The sequence below is a fragment of the Ochotona curzoniae genome, unplaced genomic scaffold (genome assembly GCF_017591425.1).
Source record: "Ochotona curzoniae isolate NIBS_2020 unplaced genomic scaffold, NIBS_Ocur_1.0 contig_4064, whole genome shotgun sequence".
NCBI lineage: Eukaryota > Metazoa > Chordata > Mammalia > Lagomorpha > Ochotonidae > Ochotona > Ochotona curzoniae.
Genome location: NW_024466107.1, coordinates 749,633 through 767,522, shown reverse-complemented (window position 1 = coordinate 767,522; position 17,890 = coordinate 749,633). Strand labels below are relative to the sequence as shown.

Genomic DNA, 17,890 nt, shown 5'->3' with positions numbered 1-17,890 from the left:
CAGACATCCTGTGCCCCATCCCTGTAGCCTGTGCCCGTCCCTGCAGACAGCCTGTGCCCGTCCCCGCAGACAGCCTGTGCCCCATCCCTGCAGCCTGTGCCCGTCCCTGCAGACAGCCTGTGCCCATCCCTGCAGACAGCCTGTGCCCGTCCCTGCAGACAGCCTGTGCCCATCCCTGCAGACAGCCTGTGCCCATCCCCGCAGACATCCTGTGCCCCGTCCCTGCAGCCTGTGCCCCGTCCCTGCAGACAGCCTGTGCCCCGTCCCTGCAGACAGCCTGTGCCCCATCCCTGCAGACAGCCTGTGCCCCGTCCCTGCAGATAGCCTGTGCCCGTCCCTGCAGACAGCCTGTGCCCATCCCCGCAGACATCCTGTGCCCCATCCCTGCAGCCTGTGCCTGTCCCTGCAGACAGCCTGTGCCCGTCCCTGCAGACAGCCTGTGCCCATCCCTGCAGACAGCCTGTGCCCATCCCTGCAGATAGCCTGTGCCCATCCCCGCAGACATCCTGTGCCCCATCCCTGCAGCCTGTGCCCGTCCCTGCAGACAGCCTGTGCCCCATCCCTGCAGACAGCCTGTGCCCCGTCCCTGCAGATAGCCTGTGCCCCGTCCCTGCAGACAGCCTGTGCCCATCCCCGCAGACATCCTGTGCCCCATCCCTGTAGCCTGTGCCCGTCCCTGCAGACAGCCTGTGCCCGTCCCCGCAGACAGCCTGTGCCCCATCCCTGCAGCCTGTGCCCGTCCCTGCAGACAGCCTGTGCCCATCCCTGCAGACAGCCTGTGCCCGTCCCTGCAGACAGCCTGTGCCCATCCCTGCAGACAGCCTGTGCCCATCCCCGCAGACATCCTGTGCCCCGTCCCTGCAGCCTGTGCCCCGTCCCTGCAGACAGCCTGTGCCCCGTCCCTGCAGACAGCCTGTGCCCCATCCCTGCAGACAGCCTGTGCCCCGTCCCTGCAGATAGCCTGTGCCCGTCCCTGCAGACAGCCTGTGCCCATCCCCGCAGACATCCTGTGCCCCATCCCTGCAGCCTGTGCCTGTCCCTGCAGACAGCCTGTGCCCGTCCCTGCAGACAGCCTGTGCCCGTCCCCGCAGACAGCCTGTGCCCATCCCTGCAGACAGCCTGTGCCCATCCCCGCAGACATCCTGTGCCCATCCCTGCAGACAGCCTGTGCCCGTCCCTGCAGACAGCCTGTGCCCGTCCCTGCAGACAGCCTGTGCCCATCCCTGCAGACAGCCTGTGCCCGTCCCTGCAGACAGCCTGTGCCCGTCCCTGCAGACAGCCTGTGCCCGTCCCTGCAGACATCCTGTACCCCATCCCTGCAGACAGCCTGTGCCCGTCCCTGCAGACAGCCTGTGCCCGTCCCTGCAGACATCCTGTACCCCATCCCTGCAGACAGCCTGTGCCCCATCCCTGCAGCCTGTGCCCCATCCCTGCAGCCTGTGCCCCGTCCCTGCAGACAGCCTGTGCCCCATCCCTGCAGACAGCCTGTGCCCCGTCCCTGCAGACAGCCTGTGCCCATCCCCGCAGACATCCTGTGCCCCATCCCTGCAGCCTGTGCCTGTCCCTGCAGACAGCCTGTGCCCGTCCCTGCAGACAGCCTGTGCCTGTCCCTGCAGACAGCCTGTGCCCGTCCCTGCAGACAGCCTGTGCCCCATCCCTGCAGACAGCCTGTGCCCCGTCCCTGCAGACAGCCTGTGCCCATCCCCGCAGACATCCTGTGCCCCATCCCTGCAGCCTGTGCCTGTCCCTGCAGACAGCCTGTGCCCGTCCCTGCAAACAGCCTGTGCCTGTCCCTGCAGACAGCCTGTGCCCATCCCCGCAGACATCCTGTGCCCCATCCCTGCAGACAGCCTGTGCCCCATCCCTGCAGACAGCCTGTGCCCGTCCCTGCAGACAGCCTGTGCCCGTCCCTGCAGACAGCCTGTGCCCCATCCCTGCAGACAGCCTGTGCCCGTCCCCACAGACAGCCTGTGCCCTATCCCCGCAGACAGCCTGTGCCTGTCCCTGCAGACAGCCTGTGCCCGTCCCTGCAGACAGCCTGTGCCTGTCCCTGCAGACAGCCTGTGTCCGTCCCCACAGACAGCCTGTGCCCTATCCCTGCAGAGAGCCTGTGCCCATCCCCGCAGACATCCTGTGCCCCATCCCTGCAGCCTGTGCCCCATCCCTGCAGCCTGTGCCCGTCCCCACAGACAGCCTGTGCCCTATCCCCGCAGTGCTGTCTGCAGACAACCTGTGCCCGTCCCTGCAGATAACCTGTGCCCGTCCCTGCAGTCCTGCTTGGACAACCTGTGGCTCTGCTGCCCGCCGACTCCACATACTGCAGCATTCATCCTTGTCTCTCAACTGCCATCCTCCCTGCGACTCCTCATGAGACTTAGAGAATAAGGTCCTCCGAGAAGCTGAATCACTTTCAAAGCATTCCATGCTTTATTTGAAATACTGGCATGGCAGTAACACACTGCTTGTTTCTCAAAAGTTGAGGTAAGTTATGCTCTAACTCTTTGAGAAATTAACACAATTTATATCACAATTCAGACGAGACTCCTTACAGAATCCCTCAACAACCACAGCTTTCCTTGTATTTAGCATTTCCTTTGGTGCCAGACATATAGACTAGGTATATTTTGTTCTTGTGTTAACTACTTTGAGTACAACTTAACTTTGGTAAAGTAAGATAGTGTCTTCCTCCCACTTGGTAGCAGTTACACCTTCCGCCTGGCTGTGGGGTTCGGCGTCAGGGTCATCTAACTTTCTGCTGCATGTCACAGCTTGTGCTCCTTTGACTCAGCACTGTCGCAGTGGCCGTAACCAGGGTTTGCATCTCCGGGGCCAGTCCTCCCCTTCCACCTGCGTTTGTGTTCCAGAGGACTTCAGAGTCACTGTCTTTTGATGGTGTGAGGAAGAGCCTGCCTGCCCGGAAAGAAAAAGGATGTCCTGAAGGAAAAACAAAGAGTTGAAGCGCATCTCTGAAACCATGAGTCAGGTGCAGGCGTGTGGGTCAAGCGCCTCCCTGGGACACTGGCACCCCACACAGGATTGCCATGTTCAAGTCCTGGCTGTTCTGCACTCCCATCCTGCTTCCCGATGATGTGTCTGGGAATCTGGATAGTGCAGCCCCTGTGTTTGCGCTTCTGCCACCCATGTAGGAGACCTGGATCCCGTTCCTGGTTTCCGGCTTTTGCTTGCCCAGCCCTGGCTGCTGTGGACATTCTGGGGATGAACTAGTACACAGAAGACCTCACTTTGTATCGCCCTTTCTCTGCATCATCATTCTGCCTTCCAAATACAATTCAGAGAGAGAATTCCAGAGTACGCGGGAACAAAGCACTTCGCCAGTTAGGGTAGAATATGGACTATGTTAGATTGTTCACAATAGAGATCCAAAGTAGTTGCAGTTCTCTGGCATGTAAGCCTGTTCCCATGGTTTAACGTGTCATTAGTATGGACTGATCTAGGTAGTATACTTGGTATATGCCTCCTCCGGACTGGAGCAGGCCTTGTGGCACAGAGGGCTGAGTAGCCACGTTCAAGTCCCGGCTCCTCCATTTCCCATCTAGCTTCCTTTTGCTGTACATGTGCAAACAGCAGCACAGATGGGAAACCTGCCTGAGCACCAGTCCCTGGGCTCCGGCCTGAGCCAGCCCGAGCCAGCCCGAGCTAGCCCAAGCCATCCTGAGTCAGCCAGTGCCAGCCTGAACCAGTCTGAGCCAGCCCAAGCTAGCCCAAGTCAGCCTGAACCAGCCCGAGCCAGCCTGAGTCAGCCTGAGCCAGCCCGAGCTAGCCCAAGTCAGCCCAAAGCAGCCCGAGCCAGCCCGAGCCAGCCCGAGCCAGCCTGAGTCAGCCTGAGTCAGCCTGAGCCAGCCCGAGCTAGCCCAAGTCAGCCCAAACCAGCCCGAGCCAGCCCGAGCCAGCCTGAGCCAGCCCGAGCTGCCGTGGGTATTTGAAGAGTAGACAAGATAATGTCATACACAGTCTCTCTCTTTCTCTCTCCTTGTGTATATATATATCTTCCTCTGTTAATTCACCCAATAAAAATAACAAATATTTAAAAGAATAATTAATGTTTAATTTTTGGTCTTTTAAAAATCCAAATAACATAATTTCTCGGCCTTTTGTCTAAGATCAAGTGTAAAATCCAAACAACTTATAATTCCTTAAAACCATTTAACACCTATAAAGCAAAGGAAAAATGTTTTTACGTCTGTGGGAAAGATGAGCATTCATTCACGGAAACTCCTCCAGAGCCAACCGTGATCACATATGGTGAAGAGTACCAAGAATGTACAAGGGAGATGGGCCGCACGGCTAACGCTCACACTGGGTCTTTAGCATTTGTGGGGCTTTTGTTTTTTAAGATTTATTGATTTGAAAGAGGAAGAAATAGAGGAAAAGAGAGATGTTCCTCTCCCCTGATTCACTCTCCAAATGACCACAGCTGTTGGTCTGGAAGAGGCTGAGGCCAGGAACGTGGGCCACGACCTGCCACCTTCCCACGGGCGCTAGCAAGGTGGGCAGCAGGGCACGTGGGCCACGACCTGCCGCTTTTCCACGGGCGTTAGCAGGGTGGGCGGCAGGACCCAGACGTGTGGGCCATGACCTGCGCCTTCCCACGGGCGTTAGCAGGGTGGGCAGCAGGACCCAGACGTGTGGGCCATGACCTGCGCCTTCCCACGGGTGCTAGCAAGGGGCTGAGTTAGAAGCAGAACAGCTGGCATTCAAACCAACACTTAAACTGGAAATGCATGTCACAGATGGCAGTGTAACCCTCTGTGCCACAATGCCACCCCCTAAGTCTGTGTTTCAATCTTTCTCTTACCAAGGAACACTTAAAGGAGTGAAGTTGGAAGATTTTCATCTTCCTGGATCTGCTTGCCAGCTGTCAGATTATAGAAAAATGTAAAGCAAGAATGAAGACCTGTCTCACAGGGGGTGCGTGACATTCCATTGAAGGCATAGCAAGCAACTGGTGATGGTGTCCAGGTGGGCACAGTGGAAGGTGCCAAGGTGCCAGGAGATGTGTTCTGCAGAGGTGGAAAGGCTGAGCTGGGCCTGGCTGTGCTCTCTGCCCCCTGGACTCCGAGGGACTTGTTCCCCTTCGCGCTCGGCAGATGCCATTCCTGGCTTCACTGACACCAGGCCGGTGGGGCCTCCTGACCTTGAACCATGAACCTCCAAAGTGGGAGCTAAAATAACCCTTCTCCTTCATTAGCAGCCTGTTTTAGATATTTACATTACAGTGGCAGGAAACTAGATACAAAGGTTTTCCATCATGCATTTTCCATGAGTATCTTGAAAATTCCTTGTACTATCTTTCATGACACAAGTGCTTAGGGATACCAAGGTGAACATGAGACGTTCCCACACTCAAAGTCAAGTCCAAGACTTGCAGCAGGGAACAGTCAAGACGGGCCACAGGTGCTGTGCTGTCCAGGGGGGCGGTGTACCCTCCATGGAGGGAGCAATGATGGACAGCAGAGTGACGGCGCCGATGCCGGCACAAGGCTCTGAGTGGGAAAAAAGGAGCTGAGGATTATGTAGGTAGGAAAAACTGTTCAACTGGTAACAGAAAGGTACAGATATTAAAAAGTGTGTTTAGGAAACTGCAATTGAGGTTCTCAACTGCTGTCCCAATGACCACCCCACCCACCTTTAGGGAGCGTCCTACAAACTCTGCAAGGCTTTACATCAAAGAATCAGAATCCCCTGGGAAGCAGAGGCACCTAGGACACCACAAAACATCTCCCCACTTCCCTCCTCTCCACACTTGCTGGGCCTTAGGGCCAGCCAAGGACCAGGAGGCAGGCACGCATTGTCTAAAGTGACTCACTACACAGGAAACATACTTCTCTTTGTGAACTGGGATATTGGTCCCTAGGGAACAGGATCAGAAAGAACGCCATTTTGTCTCCCTGGTGTGTTCACCAACCGCAGAGGGTTTGTGCACAGAGCCTGTAGCATCAGACTCGGAGGCTCGGAGGCTCGTGTTGGGGTAGGAAGACATCGGACCGCGCAGCAGCCTTGGCTCAGGGCCTCTAGCATCCTTCAGAGGCCACCGCGAGTGGAGGGCTCCGCTCCAAGACTTACCTCGCACCTGCTTTACGTCAGCCCCAAAACAAGCATGTTCATAGAACTTAACATTTCTATCTTAAGTTGAGATGAGGAGGAAATTCATTACTTACAAATATCATATATTTTGAAGACACGATCGCTTTTTAAAAGAAGAGAAAGCTTACCTTGGTTTTCTGGCACTTTCTCTGGGTCTTCTCACTAAATCTTCCAAATATTTATTTCTCTCTTCCAAGCTAAGGGAAGAAAGAGTTGAATTCTATGACTAGACTGGAGTTTTCTACACTGATATTTTTGCTAGGTTCATTGGAAGATGTGAGCAGCTTAAGCTCGTGGTGGTCTAGGAATCTGCACAGCATGTGCCAGTTTATTACACGGCACTGCTCAATTCTTTGGAGCTACTCAAAGGTTTTTATCTATTTTACTCTCTGTACAGGTTGTTCTAGTGGTAAAGAAATAGGCAGTAGTAAATATATAAATGACCACTGATATTCTCTAGTGGTTTATAAACTGGCTTGCCCCGGGACTCAGCGGATGGAAGATCTGTCTGTCTCTCTCCGTCTCTCCATAACTCCTTCAAAATAAATAAATATATCTGAAAAACAAAGACAGAAAGACAGGGAGAAAAGAAAGAAGGGGAAGGGAATGAAAGGGAAAAACAGACACGGTTTGCATCATAATGCAGTATTACTCGGGCACACACACACAAGCTGAAGTCCTGCCGTTCACAGCAGCATAGATGGGATGGGAGACCATGATGGTAACTGAAAGAAGCCAAGCACAGCAAAGTCAACACTGCCTGGTCTCACTTCATGTGGAGTCTAAAACAAAGGAGAGCTCATGAAATTAAAAAAAAAAAACCAGTTACCAGAGCTTGGAATAGAAGGCTAACTAACGGGTACTAACTACAGTGAGAGAACAGTCAGGAGCTCGGGGTGACATGGTACGATGGCGCTCCAGGATGTAAATATGACAAGGAGCAGGTGTTTGGGGCCGCAGTGAAGACGCGGCTCGGGGTACCCTCATCCCAAGTCCTGGCTTCACACCTGGCACCGCCTGGCATCACACCTGGCATGCCCCTGACTCTACCTTCCTGCATATGCACACCCAGGAAGGGAGTGTGGGTCCTTGCCATCACGTGGGAGTTGTGGCCTCCCAATGCTGGACTGCCTCTATGTGGCTATTCCTGGCATTTAGAAAGTGAACCAGCAATTACAGATTCTCTCCGTGACACTCGTATAAATACTGTGTGTTCCCTTAAAAAAAAAAAAAGCCCAGAGGATAGGATTGTGAATGTTTTAATCATAGAGAAGTGTGAGATGTTTGAAAAGATATATTTACCCTCACTGGACATTATATAACATATACCTGTGTTGAAACATCACATTCTACCTCGCAAATATGTACACATTTTTACATATATTGTATTTTGCAATTTTAGGTATTAAAAAGTAAAATCCAAAGCATGTGAATACATCTGGAGAACAGTAAGTCAATACTATTGACTTATTAACGTGAAAAGGTAGACAGAGAGGAGACAGAGCGCCAGCCCCTCCATCTGCCTGTTTCTGCCCCAGACAGCTGCAGTGGCTGGAGCTGCCTTGGTCTGCGCCCGGGCCTCTGGCACAGGAGCAGGCGGCGTCAGGCCAGAGCCGGGAGCAGGAACTCCAGCCAGGTGGCCACTGGGAGCGGGAAGTGGGACGGGCAGCGGAGCAGCACTGAGCGGGGACAAGGGCACCCGCATTGTGCTTGGTCCCACCTGCCCAAAGCATGCGTTGTTATTTGTGCATTTCTGTTCTTTGTGAACAAAAACGTGGCTGCTATGTCCATGTTCTTTAAACATTTCAGGTGTTTCTAATTCCTTCACCATTCCTTAAACAGCAGAGGGCGCTCTAGGAAGGGAAGTGGGAAATCTGCTCTTTGACTCTATTCAAGCAGCCCAGGCACAGCTGTCTTACTTAAGAATGCCCTTAACTTATAAGGTTGCACACTCTCCCTTTTTGCAGGAGTCTGATAAATGAACCTAGAAGCCAGAGGGTAAAACCGGCTGGCGATCCCGCAGCGAGCTTCTTACAGTGCGATCTGGGAGCGCGAGCTCTGCAGCCGCTGGTCCGCACACCGGATGATCTCCTCGTACGACGTGACCTGAAAGCAAGCAGTCCAGGCAGCTCTCCTGGGGTGAACTCCGCACGGCGACTCAGCTCTAGCTTTTGCTTTTGCAAAAACTCTAAGTGCAAGTTCTGTTATTTGGCTACCATCAGTGTAAGTTTTACAGAAGGAGGAGTGACAATGGAGCGACGGCACGCATGCCCGTTCATGCAGACAAGCTGAGGCGCCCAAGGAGACGCCCGTGGTCAGCCCGCCGCCAGCCAGTTGTCTCCCACCCAGGTGGTATGTGGCAACCAGCACGCACTCTGTGTGGCTGCAGTCAGGGGAGCTGCTTTGGAGATGCAGAACTACAGAGAGACAAGGAGAGACAGAGAAATCATCCATACACTGGTTCATGCCTCAAATGGTTGCCATGGCCAGAGCTGAGTCAATCCAGGAGCCAGGACCCTCCTCCAGGTTTCCCAACTGGGTGCAGGGCCCATGGACTTGGGCCATCCATCTCTGCTTTCTCAGGTCCTAAGTAGGAAGCTAGATTGGGACATGAACAGGGGCCCATTTCAGGTGTAAGCTTAGCCCACTATGCCACGGTGTTGGCTGCTACATCAGTGAGATTTTACAGATAAGCTAGGAGCGGGCCTTTGATGCACAGCTCCTTGATTAGGACCTGCCTACTCTGCTTCCAGTGGTCCTTCTGCTATCACATATCTTGTAAAGGTTGTTCAAGTGCTTGGGTTTCTGCGACCATGTAGGAGACCCAGATGGAGTTCCTGGCTCTTGGTTTCAGTCTGGCGCAGTCCTGGCTCCTGTAGGCATTTGGGGAGTGAATCAGGGAATGTAAGATCTCTTTTTCTTCCTGTCTCTCTTTCATTTAAATTATATGGAAATAAATTTTTCAAAAACTTTTAAAAGTTAAAACCAAGCACTAGCTTGGCGAGGTTTGTGGTGACTCTGACAGCTAAGCAGCATCACCTGGAGCAGAATGGGGGATGGGCACTCACCGTGTTCTGGCCTGAGCCCGGCTAATGGGCTCCCAGAGGCCGTCTGCCTGTGACCATGAGGCCAACGGAAATGTGCCTCAGCATCCCTCCGATTCTTTTTGATTTCAAAATTCTCTTATTTTAATGCCCCACATACTTCTTAAAAGGCAGATATCTCGGTAAGGAAGTTTGTACCTTATTTATTAAGCTGCCTAAATATCTTTGATACTTGTCATTTTCTTCCATGAGTCTGCTGCAGCGGTCCTCTTTCGACTCAAGCAGGTATCCTAATCTTGTGATCTGTGGAGAAACACAGTACAGACACCAACCCAAAACTGCCAACAAAGCGGGACGCGGTTGCCAAGAACAAAGAACAGTCAGCTTGACCCCATGTTGACATTCCTTTAACCTGGATGGTATGAGCCGGATCCTGGTTGGACTGCACTTCCAACAGATGAAGAACCATTGTGGTGCGTTTTGAAGCAGCTTTGCAAATAACTGGACACCTGTCAGTGCACACACACATTTACCAGCCCCTAGCCCCTCTCCCTCCTTCCCATGCAGAACGCACACAAGGGCATACGTGATTCCACATGAAACAGCACTCCTGTCTGGCTTGATGATTCCTTTTGACAAACAGTCTCCCTTCTGCAAACAACTGCAAGTTTTCTTCCTTTTTTCCCCTTTATTAAAGCTTTACTTATTTGGGGCCCGTGCGGTGACTTAGCAAGTTAAGCCCCCATCTGTGGCACAGGAATTCCATATGGACCCCTGTTTATTGTCCCAGTTGCTCCACTTCTGATCCAACTTCTAACCCAGGTCCTTAGGGCCCTGAAGTCACGTGGGAGACCTGAAAGAAGCTCTTGGCCTTGGATCAGCTCAGCTCTAGCAGTGTGACCATTTGGGGTATGAATCTGTGGATGGAAGATCTATTTCTCTGTCTCTTCTTTGTGACATTTATTGAGTAGAGAGAGAGAGAGAGATTCTATATGCTTGCCCACATCCCAAATAGCTACAATGGCCAGGGCTGGGCCAAGTCAAAGCCAGGAACTTTATTTGGGTCTCCCACGTGAGTGACAGAAGCACAAGTACTTGAAGTAGGAAGTTTGTGTTAGCAGGGAGCTGGATTAGCCACGGAGCACCTCGGACTTGAACCAGGACCTGTACTGGTAGCCACTGTGCCACAACACTAGCACCATGGCTGAAACACAATTTTTTAAAGATTTGTTTTATTCATTTGAATGGCATAGTTACAGAGAGAAGAAAAAGGAGAGAGAGAGAGAATGAATCTATTTACTGATTCACTCCCAAATGGCTACAATAGCCAGGGTGGCCAGAGTGAAGCCAGAAGCTCATTCCAGGTCTTCCACGTGGCTGCAAGGGCCCAAGCACTTGGGCCATCTTTCATTGCTTTTTTCAGGACATTAATAGGGAGCTGGACTGAAAGTAGCATAGCTGGGACTTGAACCAAATCCAGGAGCCAAAAACTTCATTTGGGTCTCCCATCTGGGCAGCTGTTGGCTGCTACCTGCCACACACTGCCAGAGAGTAGGATTCGCCCAGGCGCCTGGCACTGCGGGGCCTTTCTGCTGCTATGTATACCCACGGAAATGAAGGATTTACTACGATTTGACACCCAGGCCGAGTCCCACCTCCCAGAGTGCCCTGCTGCATTTCACTCTGCATTTGCTCCATCGTTGAGTGTTTCATCTTCCACTGTGTGAGTGCCTTTCACCTGCCTCCTTTCTGCTGACTCCAGTGACCACAGCTCCCCACCTTCTGGATTTGTCGCCAGGTTGTCGCTCAGTGCGTCTCTGTGTGGTCTGGGTGAGCACTTCCTGTTCACTACTGCCTTGTCCCATGGGGCAGCAGGCTCCCCCTGCCCTGACTCACGGCTCACCTGTCATGGGGCTGAGAGTCACTCATCGCAAGATCCCTGTCAGTCTTGTGCCTAAAGGTTTCCTAACCATTACAGAGCTAGTTGAGATGACCTGTTTTATCCACTGGATGAAAATGCACCCTGTCTTCTGCCTCGAACAGCTCCCATCCTGCAGGGAGGCACCCTCCCTCATAAGTTGCTTGCTTTTTCTGAGATACGGATGGCACATCAGAGCCCAAGTGCTCCTGAAGTCTGCATGGTTCGTCTGACACTGCCATCTGCTCCACGGGTCTCACCCCAACGCTCACTGGTGTCACCGTGACTCCATCGCTGGGGCCTGCAGCCCAGCAGGTGCTGACTGAATGCTGTCTGCTCAAACAGTCTCCGTCGTCCATCTCCTTCACAAAGTCCCTATTCACACACTCGGAACTTTTCTCTCCTCTTACTCATTTCTAAGATTCATTTGGGGGCTGGGGCTGTGTTGTGGGCTAAGCCTCTGACTGTGGTGTTGGCATCCCATACACCTGGCTGCTGCATTTCCCATCCAGCTCCCTGCTCATGGCCTGGGAAAACAGCGGAGGATGGCCCAAGAGCTTGGGCCTCTGCACCCACGTGGGAGACCCGCAAGAGACCTCTGTTTCTGCCCACAATGCTGGCCCCTCTTTTCCCTCTGGAACTCCAGACTTTGGCAAACATCTCCTCTGTTGGCTGCAAGCGCTGCATGTCCCTTCTAAAAACCTTCTCCTTATTCCTTAAAAACAAAACTTTTTCTCTCCTAGAATTCTTAGAAGCAGGACTTGGATTTGATTTGGCTTTCCACCTTCACAGTGGTAGCACTGCTTAATCTCTTGTGGGAAGTCAATAATTACTTACCGAATGAAAAAAAATAAGGAATTAGAAAACAGAAAATCTTTGATCCATAGGTTTTTTCTTTCCCCTTAAGAATGAATAAGTGTATAATAAATCCAGAATAGAATGTGAATACATATTTCTCATCACACTGAGGTCCAACTGGACTGTGAGCCTGTAACTATTCAGACACTAGAACATTCTCCCATCTTCCCAACTCATCTTTAGACTGCTCCAAAGTCACCTTCGTTGAGGCTGTCACACCAACTACCAGGAAAGCATGCATGCCCTCTGTTACAGAAAACGGGACATACCCTGTCATGTGCATTCTGAAACAAATCCGAGTGCAGGAACCATACTGGACAATATTTAAGATTTCAAAAGTTCAGTTCCATGCCCCGGAGAAAGAGTCATCCTGACACCATGGCCGTGTGTGACTATGTAGATAAGCCAATTTTTGGAAGGTTAATTATTTCTTACGCTTGCTCACAACACAGGGTTGTGTCTAAAAATGATGCGAAGGCTAGCGAAGGCCTTTCTTACCAAGAAATCGAGCTCCTCGTTCAGGCTGCGGTGCTTATCCAGCGTGGTCCCCAAGAAGACAGGCAAATCCCTGACGCGCTTGGTCTCACTGTGATCCAAGTCTGTGACCTGACATAACACACACCGGTGACCACCTTCAACACGTTTACGCTCCTCGCAACTTCTGAGAATAAATACATTAGTGCTTTAAAAGTCAGGGACGAGTAATGGCCAGGATCACAGTGAAACTTCGAGCCAGGATTTCAACAAGTTTTCCAAAGGAACATAAATAATTGAAACTACATTTTGTATGTTAAACTCACCTCAAAGGCATGGTCTTGAAATGACTTCTCGTTAGCAATCATCTCTCTCAAGGTGGTGATTTTGTCTTTATGTTTCAGTAGCTACGGGAAAAAAAGCATTTTACATTTCAGCTACATTCTATTTCACGATGAAATTGAATGAATGAAACATACGACTTGTCAAAGGACACAGTTTCCCGTAGACACTCTGCTTGGTAAGAGGATTCATACAGCAGTCTTGGCACTGCCAGGCTTGGAAAGGCCTGCTGACAAGGCTGCCCTTGGCCTACACCTGCACACCACAGTGTGGGCAGGCTTCCACTATTCCCTGAGCGCCATGGCTCACTGGGCCTACCTACTGGCCCAAAGTGTATGGTTTATGCAAAGTACCTCCCATCTTTTGGAGGTCTGGAGTGTCTGGTACAATGCTACGTAGAGGGAACCAATGTGAATAGCTCCAATAAAACTCCCAGACATGCTTGGCACTGGATGACTTTCCCTGGCAGAGAATGCCAAAGGGACCCCTCAGGCTCCTGGGGCCGAGTCTCTGTCCTCAGGACAGCGTTCGTGGACCTCTCCCTGCGTTGGCTGTGTCCTCACTGAGGTGACCCCTCAGGCTGTTCGGCAAGGGGCAGCACAGTAAAGCAAATCTGACTCTCACAAAAAATTCGATTTTCAGGATTTGCTCTTTTTTTTTTTGAAATGGGCCCTTTCTAGCTTTATATTCATTTTTTTTTTTTAAAAAATGATTGATTGATTGATTGATTTTATTAATTGCATTGCATTATGTGACACAGTGTTATAAGCACTGGGATTCCCCCACCCCTCCCCGAGCCCTCTCCTCCTGGCGGAGTTCTCCACTTTGTTGCATTACCACAGTTCAAATTCAGTTGAGATTTCATTGGAAGTACTTACCAAGCATAAAGTCCAGCATCTTATTATCTTAGTGAGTTCGAGGAGTTGCTCTTTTTTAAAAAAAATTTTCTTCATATAGCGTACAGAATTTTTAGAATTAAGAATGGGTACAGTACCTCTTGATCCAAGCTTTTGTTTTTCAGATGGAAGCTCTTCAGTATCTGCAGCATCACATCGCTCACTCTCTCGCGCTCCCTGCAACGGCCAGCGTGCAGACTGATGAAGTCCTGAGGGAAGTGGTTTGGGAAACTGGATTGTCACGATGCTAAAGAGCGGGAGGAAGAACCTGCAAGTGAAGTAACCCTCCACTGCAAAATGCCTGGCCAAACCCAAGGGGCCGAGGCCACGGCAGGCTCCTCTCCTGAGCTGTTCTTGCCAAGACATCAAACCGAGGGCCATGAGGGAAGGACGCCTGTTGGCTCACATGCCCCCACAGTGCAGTTGCTGGCAAGGTGCTCTGTAACTGTAGGAACTCTACAGGCTGACAGTCACATGTTCATACCCTCCACCCCTTAGTCCAGCCAGTTCACAAATTCAAATGTTAAACAAATTGCTCTATCTGACTATGAAACACGGAGGCATCCCAACAACACCGAATTGCAGGTATTTCAAAGCTACTCAGAACAGAGGTACTTGTATCAATGTATTTAGGGGTCAAGAGAGCATGGTCTCGTATCTTGGTTCTGTCACTTAACCACGTGAGATTTTAGACAAGATACTCATACTCAAATACTGAAAAGCAGAGAGAGAGAGAACAAAGCAGCTCCCACGCAGTGGGTCATTCCCCAAGCCCTGTGACGATGCGGCTGGGCAGAAGCTGAGGGCGGAGAGCTCAGTGCAGGTCTCCCACGGGGGCGACAGGGACCCCACCAGCTGCTGCACCCCAGGGCGTGAAGCACCAGGAAGCCAGAAGCAGGAAGAGACGCAGAGTGTAACACAGGCTCTCTCACCTCAGAAACGGGGATGAGGATACCCCGATTGGTAGCCTAACTGCCAGCCCACACACCTGCCCTGGGGCTTTCGTTTGTTTCCCATGCTCAAACAAAACAAAAGCAAAAACTAGGCCAGGTGTGATGGCTCAGTGGCTAGATCCTCGCCTTGCATATGCCAGGATCCCATATGGGTGCCAGTTCAGGTCCCGGCTGCTCCACTTCCCATCCAGCTCCCCGCATGTGGCCTGGGAAAGCAGCAGAGGACGGCCCAAAGCCTTGGGACCCTACACCTGTATAGGAGACTCAGAAGAAGCTTCTGGCTCCTGGCTTTGGAAAACAGCATATGGAAGATACTTCTTTCTTTTCTTCTCTCTGTATATCTGCCTTTCCAATAAAAAGAAATATTTTTTAAAACCTGAATCTAAAGAATGGTCTAAGGATTGCACAATGTACTACACTAAAATCAAGCATTGGAAAGCTCAATCCCTCCAAAGGCAGCTCAGCAAGCCAGCAAATATTTGCCTATTGTTCTTATGGGGTCTTATTTTTAAAAATTTATTTTTTTATTGGAAAGTCAGACTTACAGAGAGAAGGAGAGACAAAGAAAGATCTTCCATCTCCTGATTCACTCCCCAGGCAGCCACAATAGCCAGAGCTGAGCCGATCTTAAGCCAGGAGCCTGAAGCCATGAACTTCCACTGGGTCTCCCACACCAGTACATAGTCCCAAGGACGTGGGCCATCCTCGACTGCTTTCCCAGGCCACAAGTAGGGAGCTGGATGGGAAGTGGAGCAGCAGGGACATGAACCCATGCCCGTATGGGATCCTGGCACATGCAAGGTAAAGACTTAAGCCACTAGGTTATTGCACCAGACCCAATACTTACCTATTGTGACCTTAGCCCTTTATTAGGAATTGGAACATAATTATACCATATCTCTGATCTGGGAGGGTCAGATTTGCGGCGAGACTTGGAGATACAGAATAAGCAAAGAAACATGTGCTGTGTTGGGCTGCGATGATCCTAGAGGTCTGACAGGGAAGCCGCAGCCAGCAAGGAGGCGTGAGCAGATACCTGAAACCCAGGCCAACACGGCGAGAAAGCAAACGGCTGAGTAGCAGCCGAGGGCAATGCCCACAGTCAGGAAGAACCTGTGCCGCATTTAAATTCAGACTTTGAGTCTGCATTTGTTTTTATTTAATTTCAAATGCAGAGAGTAGACAAACAGATCGTCCGTCTGTTAGTTCACTCCTCCAATGCCTGCACCAGCCAAGGCTGGGCGAAACCAGCACCGCACCCAGGTCTGCCAAGCTCAGTCACCGCTGCCACAGTAACCATCAGAAGCCCAGCAGCCACGACTCACCAGACACCACAACGCAAGAGGCAGACATTGCACACAATGACAGCATCCGTATGGCCCTGTATTCAAACTTTCTAAAGCAAAACTTTAGGGGCAAGCGCTAGGGCTGGTGGCTAAAATCTGGCTTGGAAGGGCCGGCATGGTGGCGTAGTTGGTGTCCCATGGGGGTGCCGGTTCTAGACCTGGCTGCTCCATTTCTGATCCAGCTTCTTGCTACTGGCCTGGGAAAGCAGTGAGAGGCCCCTGCAGCCGGGTGGGCAACCTAGAAGAAGCTCCTCACTCCCAGCCTCGAACCAGCCCCGTTCTAGTTGTTGTGGTCATTTAGGGATTGAGCCAGCACATGGCAGAGCGCTCTCTCTCTAACTCTTCCAAGTAAAATAAATAAACCTGTTAAAAGAAGAAGAAGAACAATTACAGCAACGAGGAGGAGGAGGAACAAAAGGAGAAGAAAAGAGAGGAGGAGCAGGAGGAGGAGGAGAGGAGCCGTAGAAGCTTTCACATCCCACAGCACAGTGCCTAGGTTTTCTGCTGTTGCATCCACCTTCCTATCGAAGCGACTCTGGGGGGCAGTGGAGACGGTTCAGGGCTGCGGACTCTGACTCCCGCACAGCAGATCCAGACTGAGATTCCGAGTGCCCAGCTGGCGCAGCCGCAGTCTGGTCCCGCCCCTAGGCTGGGGCCTCTGGGGAGTCATCCAGCATTGCTCTCACAGAGGTACAGAATCTGTGGGCTGGCACTTTGTCACCTGTGCAAAAAATTCTTATTCCGGAGGGGTTAAAAAAATTCGTACCCTAGTTATGCACCCGACAAATGCTGGTGCTCACATCAGCTGGCAGAAGCTGGCACTGGGGGGCTAATTCTGTCCAGTTAAACCACAGAAACACCTGGAGAGTGCATAATCCGGGAGTGGGAGAGGTCTGGGAGGGAAGTGGTAACTCCCATCATGCTTGGAGTGGCGAGATTGGCAGCGATTCATAACTGTTGAACTATAAAACCCCTTGAGCTAGACCCTCGGAGCATGCCCTACATCCGGGACCTGCGGTGGGTGAGAGACTGGGTGGGGCTTCTCCTTTAAAATCCCCTTTTACCTCAGATACATGAAGGAAACAATATGGAACTAATCGTGTTACCGATTTAAAAAAATGTTTGTTTTTTTTTAAAATGCTGGTGCTCAAGAAAATTTGGCTCAAACAGGAGAACAACTCCCCCGACTCACCGCAGCCTTTGCTTGCTCACTGTGGCTCTTGGACCTACGAGCTGTGTGCCCTTTCTCATGCTCTCTCACTGACGTTCCCAAGCAGCAATCACTTCCCCCTGTGGGACCAGAGAGCCTAAGCCACTTGGCAGCACAGCCAGCAAGCAGGAAGCCAGGACTTGCCGCCCAGCAGCGGCGACAGTGAAAACAACGAAGCACGCTCTTGAGGGTCCGGGAAAGCTGGAACCGCAACCGGACCCCTCACTGCCAAAAACGGCTGCATTTAAATCCTTCTCTCCGCTGCTCCTGTCCCCACTGGTCTAAGCTTTCCTTCCTACTTCTTTGGCCGGCCCTCTTTCCACCACTCTTCCTCCCGTTCTTCTTCCCGTACTTCCCTGTCTCCTTTCTGCCATCCTTCTTCCCGCCCTCCCCAGTCTTTCTCATCTGTCTTCGTCTAGTCTATCTATCTGTCTGTTGTCTGTCGCAGTCATCCTAGCCCTTGTCCGGCTTTTACCGGCTACTTTTATATCGTTCTTCACCAATCACTTCTCCCCGTGGGTCCACTTGGCGCTACGTGATAGGCCAGTAGCAATGACATAATCACAGCGGGGGCATTAGCCTATCCCTGTGACTTCCTGTTTACCTGCTGGCAGGACCAACTCCACCTCCTGGCCCTGGGCCACCCGCCATCTTGCAACATCCCCTCCTAATCCCAGGAGCGGCTTTAGCACCCTGCTCCCCGCTTCCCACAAGGACAAAGGCTGCCCCAAAGCACCTGCACTG

At 51.7% G+C, this 17,890-nt stretch overlaps 1 protein-coding gene across 1 annotated transcript in view; it reads right to left on the bottom strand.

The window, feature by feature from the left end:
- The window catches only part of CAGE1 (cancer antigen 1), a 39,738-nt gene that overhangs the window by 819 nt on the left and 21,029 nt on the right, over positions 1–17,890 (bottom strand). The window contains exons 7-12 of the mRNA XM_040984018.1: positions 13,736–13,846; positions 12,726–12,806; positions 12,424–12,531; positions 9,348–9,452; positions 8,141–8,211; positions 6,234–6,302 (exon numbers count right to left, since the gene is read on the bottom strand). Coding sequence (XP_040839952.1) covers positions 6,234–6,302; positions 8,141–8,211; positions 9,348–9,452; positions 12,424–12,531; positions 12,726–12,806; positions 13,736–13,846 — 545 coding nt within the window. The remainder of the gene's footprint in view (positions 1–6,233; positions 6,303–8,140; positions 8,212–9,347; positions 9,453–12,423; positions 12,532–12,725; positions 12,807–13,735; positions 13,847–17,890) is intronic.